Below are 12110 nucleotides of genomic sequence, written 5' to 3'. Positions count from 1 at the left end.
TTTTGGGTACCAGGTATAGCAAACAAACAAAAAAGGCTTTTGGTCTTAGATTCACAATTATGTGAAAATCAATGACCAATGTTTATCCTTTCACAAGCTCTGCCTTTCAGCCAATTCTTTTTTCTTCTTTCACTTTTTATTCTTTCCCTTCTTTTCATTCTTCTATTTTCGTTATATCTACAAATGTATTAATTACTGAGAGGACTCAAAAGGAAAAAATCAGGGGTTATGGGTGCCGGGCTGTTCTAGCACGGCCTTTTCTTCCCACCTTCATTCTCCTTTTATCCCCTTCTTCCTTTGATTTTCTTTATCCCATCCACTTCTCTCTTTCATTCATTTAGAATGTTAAGGCAACATGTCGCTGCTGACCCATGAACAACAAAAATAAAGAAATAAAACACAAAATACATCCTGTTTGTACCTGCTGTATATTCTCTTTCACTTGGTAACAACTAGTGCAGACGAAACAAAAACCGTCCGTCTCGTTACTTCAAGAACTGCTCATTCATTTAAATCCTCATCACATTATAATACTATTAACAAATGTAGTAAAACCTGACATACAATATACAGTACACTGCTTCTCCTGTCATCCAGTTAATATACACAAACATACATTATTTTTGTTTTAAATACATAGATAATCATATTCCACTCATCATTCTATCTGCAGAGAAAAATGAGCCGACAGTAAGAAACCTCATATTTGATACATATAAATAATACAAGTTATTATAATTACATTAATAAGCTACCTCTCAAAAAGTGTACACGCATTAATTCATTTTTATATAGTTAGTTTACCTATAGACACATCTATGTTTAACAATTATCTCAATTTCATCAACTAGCAAGGCAAAGTATTTCTTCTCTCTTTAAAAAAACAAAGCATTAATAAAACTCAACATTGTTATCATCTACGAATACAGGAAATAATTCCAATACCAGTTTTGCATACCGTTAACTGTTTGTACTCTTTTTGCCCCCTACATGTAAACCTCGAGACAATTTTAAAATGAGGTAAATAATTTATCTTACCCTATGTTTAAAGTCATCAAACAGATAAACTTTGCCACCATCTTGTGATGGTATGGTATAAATACATCTGCAAAGACGCAGAAGCGCACACACAATACTCACAGCAATCGTCAATAGGTCTCACTAAAAAGAGAGAGAATAAAACCTTATAATTGAATAACTATGACATGAAGAATAGTGGTCGGTTTTTCACACTGAAATAATGGCGAGCAAGATGGAGAGGATAAACAGAGAGAAACAGGCTTGGAAGACTCAAACATTTGGCTAGCCTGCAGATTTCATTAGTTCTATCACAGTGCCACTCTGATTCTACTTTTAACTGTTTGACCTTGACAATGACATTGATACATTCTTGATATGGAGGTTGCTTTGCTTTGGTCTGTTAAATAATCACAGCCTGAGCTATAACGCTCATGAAGATCTGATAAACCTCCTGAAAATTCCTCAATTTCCTTCCCAATGAGTTTCACCGATCGAACAAAACAGTGGCACTGTGCACACTTCTACAAAGCCTTCAAAATATTAAAGCCATTTCAACACAGTCTGGCACAAACGACTATTTTCATTTCAGCTGATCCTAAAAATCATGGGTAAAAAGCAATCACAACAAATTGCAATGTATTTCAAATTTTCATCTCTCCTAAATCACAACCCTCTCATATCACACACACAAACACACCCCAACATAGAACAGGTACATCTAGTTCTAGCCTTCTAGGTCCCATTTCATAACACGTTTGTTATAATAACAAGTTAACTATCAACCAATCAAATCAAATCAAATGATTTCATCAGCTTTAAACTGTTATTGTAACAAGTTTTATGAAACAGGCCCCTTATTTTTCATTTCATGAAAATAAAAACAATCCTGTAATTTCTAAGTAAAATCAAACTGACCCGGTGACCTAAAGCTTAGCGATTAATTGTAGGACTGATTTTTACAATTGATAAAGCACAATAATCAAGGCAATCAATCGTAGAAACTAGCCCAACGATCAATTGCTGTGCTTTACGTTACAGGCCATGAGCAGAAGCACAATGCGTTATCATAGTCAGTTGAATGTAAGAAATGAAAGATTAATTTCAATTGGTTGCACCTAATCACAAAGAAAAAATTGCTATCTGGTATAAAGCCCATTTCACAATGCTGCAATGAAAACATGACTGCTTGGCAATCCATGTTTCATTTCGTAAACGACAGCATAAGAAAGAAAGAAAAACTAATCTGACTACATCATGCATGAAAGGAAAATACAAAGGAACTAAATCAAAGGACACAGAATTAAATATAATTAAATTTTAACCCACAAACCTGTGGACTGACTAAAACATTATTATGCCAGTCATAGCAACGAAACCAATCCAGACCTATCAAAGCTGCTACATTATTTTGATTAGCATACCATCAGTCGGTTTAGAGTCGGTTTCATAGGTATGACCGGAGCATCAAGTTATAGATATGGGCCTAAAGCAAGTAATGAGTTGCAATAATTGCATCTTATTTGATCACACAATTCCAAACATCATTCACACAATATTCTATATATTTGTACAAGGATGAATTGGACCTATATGCATTCTTAAAAATGGAATATTAACATTTTCACTGCACGGTCCGCATTGTCCCATTACAATTGCATTTGTTAATGATTAAGATCTAATTCATTAATAAGCAGTATTAGATTCAATATCTCTTATCATGAAACATTTATTGTGTTAACTACAGTTTCCCTACATTCATAACAATCAAAATACGATTAGCAAGATGCCTAAAGAAGAATATTTTGTTTCTAATAGTACTGTTGCTTTATATTGTTTTACCTCCTAGTTAAGTAAGAAAATGAGATAAACACCTTTCCTAAACAATTGAACAGCTCTACAAAAAAAAAAAACAATCAAAATGTCAAATTACATTTCACTTTAATACATGATTAAAAAATATTAATATCCATATTCATTGTACTTCCCCAAATAACATTTTTTTGTAAAGAGAGAATTAAAAAATAAAAATGCTTAAATACGCTGGCCATCACCCTTGAGACCTTTAAAGTTAGTTTGTCTTGTTTCAATATTTTGATCATAAACAGAAAAATGGCAATTAATGTGTGGAAACTGGTTTACTAATATAGTAGTATAATTTCTTCTTTATTGATCCCTAATATGAAAGGCCAATGTTGTTGAATGGGCCCATCCAACCAGGCGGGCGTTTCAAAAATCTGTTCTAAAAATTATGCATGACTGGAACATGTTCTTCTGTGTAAGGTGAGCTACACATGGATGTATCATATAGCACAAGAAAGGGTAACCAGTCCTGCCTTAAGTCAGCTATATGAAACAACCACTAGAGAATATACCTTTTTCGTACATGGGTGTTCTCGAGAGATATAGGTATATCAATATGTATGTTCAATGGGTGATTCTTATAATGTAGAAGGGGTGTTCATTTCAACTGCATCCCCTGTTCTAGGAAAATAATTTACTAATTGTATGTGATCTAAACACTACAAATTTGGCCAGCTACCCTTATTCCTGAACCATATGGCATTCTTCTAAATTCGACTGAATAAAATGTCAGATTATAATTGATTTTTTTTCTGCATACTTGCATACCACAGGTAAGCATGCATTACAGCATAGAGATACTAGTAGCATACCCTTGTCCATCTATATCCATGCTTAAACACTGGACTCCATGGAACGAGGGAGCATTTCATCAAACAAATAACAATTTTTTCCACTGATAACTGTTATAAGCTACCGAAACCCTTGAATCTGATTGATCCAAAGCAAGTTAGTTGGTGAAAATTACTTACGAGTTGCTCCATAAAACACTCCCTTGTCTAATATGGTCTTGCGAAATTTGCGAGGATTATCATCATGTTACAAGCTACAAGCCAAAAGCAGGGATGACACTTGGGCTTGATAAAAAAGAGGTCTGAAGTCATCTAGAATGACTCTTCTTCTACATCTAAAAGTTAATTTCTATGGCAGGAAATATGTTGGAAAGGTCTGAATTCAGACTAATCTGAAAAGTGGCATCCCTACAAAAGCTCTTTCACTCAGTAGGCACTATCACCTACCTAACTTACACCTATACATCAGTGCTAACAACCCACGGGACAATGTGCCATGCCTGACATTTCATCAGCAGTAAATCAACCTGAACAATGGCAGTCCAGTATGTCAAAAAATCAGTATTTTGGTGAGGAAATTTTCAAAGAAATACCATAGGGCAGCAGATAAAACTAAAACTTTAGAAATCAGTATTTTACATGAAACCACTGGTATTCTCATTTTTCAGTTCTAAATACTGAAAATCAGCACTACTTTGTGCATCTAGTCTGTTGCTACATGTATCTACATTATACAAATATTCTAGGCACCTTGTTTTTCTGAATTGGAAATATAAAATAAAAATAACGAATTTAGAACCAATATGGGATACAGGTACCATATATTACCATGAGATGCGAATTGCAATATGGTCTCTAGAAATATAAGATGGGTCATTTACAATTAATACTCATGAGGGTCACAAAAAATGTGTTTCTATAGATATGTAGTAAATAACAAAAATATTCACATTTGTACAAAATATGCAACAAAAGATTTAATAATTATGAACAGGAAGCCAAAAATAGAATTAAGTACATCTTAGTATTTTGTAATTTTTTTTTCTTCACTCTAAAAAAAAAAAGAATTTGGTGTTCATAAGTTAGGATGCTATTTACTAATGAAAGACAAATACAAGACTATTCCAGGAAACAGATAAGTTAAATGCTGTATGGTAATAATATGGTTTTAATATGATAATAATAAATAAAACTCAAGTTCATAGCCTAACTTTAATAAAAACTTTTCATATTCTTTATCGACATTTTGTTTTGCAAAAATCTTCATTTTGCATTTCACATAGTTTTTTTTTTTAACCTCAAAATAGTCTGAATTTGAGGTGTTTTTTACATTTCAAAGAAGGGTGTATCCGCTCATACAAAGCATAGGCCTGAAAATAATGCAAGAATTAGACTACATAATGATGATATGATTTGACAGAGGCATAAGGCAAATATTAATGCGATGTTACAAAAAAGGAGAAAAAATCAAAGGGAAAATGTTGGTGACCTTAGTGTAATCATTACACGTGTGTCATGGTCTAGTGGATCTGACTCTCGACAATCAATCAGAGGGTCATGTGATCATGCTGTACTTACAACCCTCCCTCAGTTGGCTTTTCATGAAAAAAATATTTGTATTCAAGAGAGCTTCTACAGGACCTACGGCTACGAAACAATGATTTCCCTTATTCATGTGTATTGGCACACTCACTCTAATAAATATATGTTGGTCGTTCTAAGTACAACTGGATAAATCACATGATTTGGCATAGTGATTTACATTACTTGACAAAAGGGCCAGACAAATCTATCATCATTTTCAATCTAGTTTAAGTAGCTTCCAGCACTACCACTTCCTTTGAAAATACTTCCGTAAAAATATGGCATACTGCTTACATTGTATTTCTGCCTATGGTTCTACAGTATATGAAAGTGATAAGTATCAATCAATCAATCATTCATTCTAGACATTATGATTGTGACCAACTTCTGTCTTAAACAAATTTCAATGAATGTTTGTCCATGTTACTTTCACATTATAAAAAGACAATAGAATACCCTTTTCTTATCATATAAAATGTTTTCTGGCTCACGCATTGGATTTTTCACCCCAAAGTACACCTAGTAAATACATTTGGGAGGGGGGGGGAGTAGAGGAGAAAAATTCAAAGAATCACAGTTTTATTTTGCTTCTTCGAGTCAAGATGAGTCAAAGATTTATGTGACAATTAGGTCATTAATCAAGATTGGCACTAGTTTCCCCACTTACCAAGTACAGAAAAATCAAATGAAATGCATACTGAATTTGAAAATTGTACATGGAAGTGCAATTTCAAATGACTCAGGATCAGAAAAAGACCGAATGGGATTAAATGTCATTTTTCATTTTTTAAATAAAATAATACATAGTTCTGTGTAGTATGAAAACCAATCAAAAGAAAACAAAAATATGCACCAAATGGCAGTAAAGAACAGTAAAGTGTAATTATGTTTCTTTTATCACATGTTGTGATACCCTTATCATTAATGTTAATAACCAATAGTTTCTAACCCAACAATGCTGGCCTTACAGAGTACAACGATAATTTCGGAAAATGAAAATATTTGTGAAATAAATAAAGGTGTTAATATAGTAGTATTTGATACAAAATTGACAAGGACATGATTGGTAAGTGATGGTAACGAGCAAGTTGATGATCACGACGATGAGACAGGGTTGACAATAATCATGATGACTGAGGATGAGGGGGATGATGAAGATGATGACCATGACTCTGACAATAAAAATAATGATAATGTGGATGTTGTTAATGTGGATGTTATGATGATGATGACAATGACATCAATGACGATGGTGATCAAAATGTGGACTAACTCGACTCCCATACTGGACCATTAGGCCTTGTTCTTTACAGCAAGCCAAAAAAATCCAAACTCAGTTATATTTCTTACATTTGCTTTTGAAGCTACATCTTCAATCAGTTATAATTACATTAAAACAAAATATTTAGAATTCTTAACAGGTATTCCTGAACTAATTAATATTAGAAAGTCTGGTGTTAAGTTTCAGCTAAGTACACCAGTAACACACCTAAAATCCGGCACTACAATTGCATCAGAGGGATTTCTTGGGAGTGTAGTAATGCTTTCAGTGTTCAGGTAGCTGTTCTGCACAGTTCAGCTGGCAATTTGAAGTCTTAGTGTTCAGCTATGGTGTCAAGAGCTAACTCAGCACTGCAGCTACTGATGATCTTCACATCCAAGGTGCTAAGCACTAAATGCCTCCCCTTTTGTTTAACACCAGTAAAGTGAGTAGTGCTTAGCTATGGTGTCGAGTGCCAACCCCACATCATACACGTAGCTACTGAAGATCTTAATATCCATGGTGCTAAGCACTACACACCTCCACTATTGCTTTTTTCAACACCAGTGACAAGGGTGGTGTCAAACACAGTCTACTACAAATGACACTGCATTGGTCTAGATGTCAACACCGAACTTGAAATCGCTGAATGATGAACTAAGAGAAAGCGGGAGTGTCTGGTGTTAAGTCTCCGGTGTTCTTCATCGGCAGCCCTCATGATTGGTCTTGCTCTGCGTAGCTGGTTCGATGAGGGGTGGGTGGCGTCCCAGAACTAGAAGCTGGATTTAAAAAAATGGAAAATAACAAATTTAACTAATCTGACACAAAATATAATAATGAACTGTGAGTGTATTATTTGCCAACGAGACTTACTCACCTATCTTTGGACCACTGTTTTGAGGGTTGGGTTTGTTGCATAGCCAAGTTTATTAGAGACAGATGTGTAAGCTGAAATAAAGAATATTTCTCTTTGCTAATATTCTGATAATCTACTGATAATCTCCTGATAATCTACTAATAATCTACTGATAATTTTGCTAATAATCTACTTCATCTTTGAGATAGGCTGCAGAGCCTCAGAGCAAATGATGATGATGATGATCTATCTTTGAAAAATCTCGAGATTTCAAGTCGATATCAGGGGGAAATATTTCACAGGGGCTCAGGGCGATTTTCCCTGAATGATGAAAAAATCCCCGGGAAAGAAAAGAGCCATGAAAAAGACTCATTCACTGCACTGTTAAAGCTTATCCAATGATTTTGGTAGCAGGTTGTCAAAAGAAGCCCCCGAAAATTAAAAAATTAATTTTTTGCCTCGTCAATGAAAGATGTAAAATATAATCATTGTTAAATATGCATTGTGTCTGCTAACAACACTTTCCAACTTAGAAAAATAAAGGCAACCATGTTATGCAGGATTCATTCCCAAATGTATTGGCAAATTATGAAAACACAAACAACTGTTGAAAATTGCAAATTGGCAACAGTTCAGTAGATCGGTTCCTTAACCATCAAGTTTGAAACATCTTATATCCATACTTTGTTTCAAAGTATGAAAATGCATAGAAAATTAGTGACTGTTGCCAATTTGAGGAGAAATTAGTTCTTAATCATTAATGTTCATTTGTGTTCTATATACATATTTTAGAGTATGAAAACAAATGGAAAATAAACAATTGTCGCAAGTTTGAGGAGCAAAAATTTATTTTGACCTTATGAAAGCTGTGTACCGTTATGAAAGACATATCTGCATTTAGTGATTTCAATGTTAGTTCATTATCGCTAGCATAATATCACAGATAACAAGATGTATCACTGGGTCTAAAAATTCATTATAATTATATGTTCATTATGAGCTGCAATTCCGTGAGAGAAGGAAAAGGGAAAATAAAAGTAAGGTTTTCATTGGTACTTGTCCATGAAAAGCAGACAATTAAGTACCAACTTACAAAGTTCTGAGTTGGTTCAAAGCAATACAGAGCAGCCTTTGAGGTCAATAAAGAGTGATGAACTTTTTATAATCGACAATATTTTGGTGATTCACGAAACTATTATCGTAAATTCAATATTTTATCAATATCGCATAATTTTGATGATATCGAATGATCCCCTATCACTAGAAAACATGAGGCAAGTTACCTTCCTCTCCCAAGGAATGCCTCGGGGAGTGTCCCGAGAGATCCGGTGAATCCTGCGATCCCTGGGAACCGTCCCGTGACGTCAGACTTATCTCAAAGTTGGCTGCCCCCGATGGCGCTATGCTCAGTTGGCCGTTCTGATCGTAGTCCTTGCTGAGGTTGATGACCGTGTTGGGCCTCTGTTTGGATATTCCGCGCTGGACAGGCAGCGGCTGACCGACCATGCTCTTGATGCGTGCAGGCCTGCTCTCAGTTCCCTGAAACATATGACAAAGGACAATGAATAAACTCAGAATTGTTTCAAAGCAGATGCCTAAGAGTTTATTTTTTATTATCTTTTTTTACCAATACGAGGGGAAACATCTTTAAATGGACTATTTCACAGTGTATGAATGATTTCTGAATGAACCCTCCCAAGAGGCAGATTTCTTACCCCCCCCCCCCCCCGAAAAAAGTGGGGTAGGTAAAGGGGAAGGAGAAAAAAGTAGAAAGAGGAATAGGATAGAAGGGTAGTAGGGTTAAGAGGAGGGAGAAGAGAAGGAGAAGTGAGAGCAAGAGGAGAAGTAGTGATAGGACTATGACTGGTAAGAGTAGTAGGAGGAAGGAAGGATAGAATATGAACAGGACAAAGGGGGAGGTGGTAGTGATAATTTAATAATAATAATAATAAAAATAATAATACATAGCATTTATTATGCGCCATCTATCTAGTAAACTAATACCGAGGCGCAGAGGGATGGAGGGATTACGGGGAGAAAAAAAATTACATTAACATACAGTATTCAACAAAAGTAAGAAGAAAACAAAGGATTTTGAATACTTTTTGAATGCTTCAAGCGATTCAATTGTTCGGATCCTCAGTGGAAGAGCATTCCAGAGAGATGGAGCTGAAGAGGCAAATGCCTTATCTCCTAGGGTTAGATTTGTTCTCTGTACATTTAGCTGTTTGTTAGTGGAGGAACAGAGATTTCTTTGCGGGAATGTATTTTAAGATGAGGTTTTGAAGGTATATAGGGGACAGACCATGTAATGTAATGTAAAAAAATAAATTAATTAATAAAAGATATTTAACACTGAAGGATTCATACTAACAGGAATATCTTGTAGCTTTGACAGGCTGTCTCCTGGTCCCATATGGGTGATATGACTGAAGTTACTAGGTGCTGAGATAATTACATTCCTGTGTAAATGAGAACAAATAGGAAAAGAAAATTTCATCAATTTGAATATCAGAATATATACATGGCATCCTCAGCAAACGTATCATACGAAATTGACAAAAATTTCCTCTCAGAGTGAATCTAGTCTTAATTGCTTGCCAAAGTGGGCATAAGTAACTGGAACTAGATTTTTTTGTAAAGACAGAATATTCATTCATGCGCAGTGTAATGTCATAGAAATTCAAGTAACAGAATCAATATTTATGTTCTGCAACCATGTTCAATTGAATCATATTTACTACAGGTAGTTCACAATTTACAAAAAAAATAATCACTACATACTTAAGTCTCTCCAAGTCTATATGCCAATCTTTATATTATTTGTCAAATATTTTGTCCAATGATGATTTCAGTTATGTCACCTATACTTAAGTGACATGGCTAAACTAATAGCAAACTAAGCAATGCCTCATGTATACAAAAATGTATCATTCAATATTTGAAAAGATGTTCCTACTACAATATCTAACAATCGCAAAAAGAAAGAGCAAACTTATGCTTGTCATCTATTACTTGTCAGAGATAAACGGGGAAAAGGATTGACTATCTAAAGATGAAGAAAAATCTATTCTCAATGCTAGCAACTTGTGATGGAATACCTAAAATTCTTTTTTCTAGGCAGCTGTGCAAGTTGTTTTTTAAGAGATTTGTATTTTTATTTCTTTAGTGTCTACTGTGTAAAGTGAAGCTTTGACCTAACAAAAACAAAAAGCAGCTCAGCTGTCTGCTTGTGCAAACTAGAAATCATAAAGGAAAACCATGCATTAAAAATAAACTCTGTCACTTTATCCATGGATGATGGGATGACAGCCATATTTAAAATGTGATTACCTCATTCTTCTTTATCACTAAAAACTTTGAAATATGTTGGAACTTAAAGCAATCTTGTATTTTCCAACCATTGCCTATTAAATTCACACATTTCCCAACAATTGATCACAATTTGTACAGAAAAAAAGTACAAAAATACAAATAGGAAAAAAAATCATATTGCCACAAAATATCTGCATCGTGCGATGTTTGAAAGTTTGATTACATGCAACATAAAAATTTCATCAAATACAAACATTCATCTTGAATGCATTGAAAAGATTGAAAAGATTTATAAATGTGTATGTAATATCATAGTTGTTTTCATTAACCTAATGCATAGACTGAACTCTAAAATTGAATGGTCAAAATGTGGATGGGGCTTGAATAAAAATAATCATGGGTTTGTTATATATGTATGAATTAAATGACACTGAACAAAACGTATGAATAATACTTAACACAATTATTAGACCTGTAATCAATGGATTTGATTTCTCAATCTTGTCGAAACAATTCAACATTCTTCTTACCTCCATATTACACAATATCATAGGTGGTCGTTTTCAGACACATTATTCAGGTTTAGTAGAAGTTAAAATTTTAACCCCCCCCCAAAAAAAAAAAAAAATTATGTAGTTATTCAGGCATTTTAAGTCTTATTAATTTTAAGTCTGATTAATAACCCTCATTGCCACATAACCAGATAATGATGTAATATACTGTTATATTTTTTTCTAATATCTTAATGATTACCTTATAATTGTCAATACAAACATTCATAGTTTACATGTGTATTATCATAGAGACCCTGCTGATCTGGAAGATGTCTCGGGAAACAAATAGTCAATTATTTCACTGACATCTGTTCTGAGCCAATCGGATGAAAGAAATTCAGTAGCTTTTAACAGGTGTTAGTAAAAACAAAAAAATATGGGCTATTTGTTTCATGAAAGGCTCTCCAGGTATTAAAGAACCTATTGTCTCAATGACTACACAGGCAAAGAGGTAATCACTAATCATATCTTTGTCTCTCCAATATGATCGTACTAATTTTGGAATTGATCCCCTAAATGGTTCAATTATAATTTAAAAAAACAAACCAAAATCTTGTCACATCATTGTTGCCCAAAACGCTTAGACACAAGTTTGAAGTTGATCTGTCCAATGGTTCTTAAGTTGTCGAAAAACAAAAAAGGGATGGATGACTATGCCTCTTGAAACTACCTACAGTCAGCGGAGGCATGGAAATGTATGAAACATGGAATTCTCGAGTGCAATCAAAATTCTTGTGGATCTATATTAATACAAGAGGATAATGATCATTTACGTAGGGTGAGAGAATAGGAATGAGACAACGATGACATATGTCATTAAATAAGACTTAATGACTAGACCAATATAATGACCAACAGAAGCTAAGAGA

The 12110-nt window shown here is 34.2% G+C and overlaps 1 protein-coding gene across 3 annotated transcripts in view; it reads right to left on the bottom strand.

Annotated features, from left to right (window-relative positions):
- Positions 1-4966: 4966 nt before the first annotated feature.
- LOC121418409 (serine/threonine-protein kinase MRCK alpha-like) overlaps positions 4967-12110 on the bottom strand; it is a 99343-nt gene continuing 92199 nt past the window's right edge. For 2 of the 3 annotated variants that reach the window (XM_041612254.1, XM_041612256.1), the window contains 4 exons: positions 9747-9834; positions 8656-8911; positions 7394-7464; positions 4967-7295 (listed from right to left, as the gene is read on the bottom strand). In XM_041612254.1, the coding sequence (XP_041468188.1) occupies positions 7394-7464; positions 8656-8911; positions 9747-9834 (415 nt within the window). In that variant the 3' untranslated portion in view covers positions 4967-7295. The remainder of the gene's footprint in view (positions 7296-7393; positions 7465-8655; positions 8912-9746; positions 9835-12110) is intronic. The other variant, XM_041612255.1, reaches the window with a different exon arrangement.

This window comes from Lytechinus variegatus, chromosome 7, assembly GCF_018143015.1.
Source record: "Lytechinus variegatus isolate NC3 chromosome 7, Lvar_3.0, whole genome shotgun sequence".
NCBI lineage: Eukaryota > Metazoa > Echinodermata > Echinoidea > Temnopleuroida > Toxopneustidae > Lytechinus > Lytechinus variegatus.
This window is presented reverse-complemented; position numbering and strand designations above follow the sequence as displayed.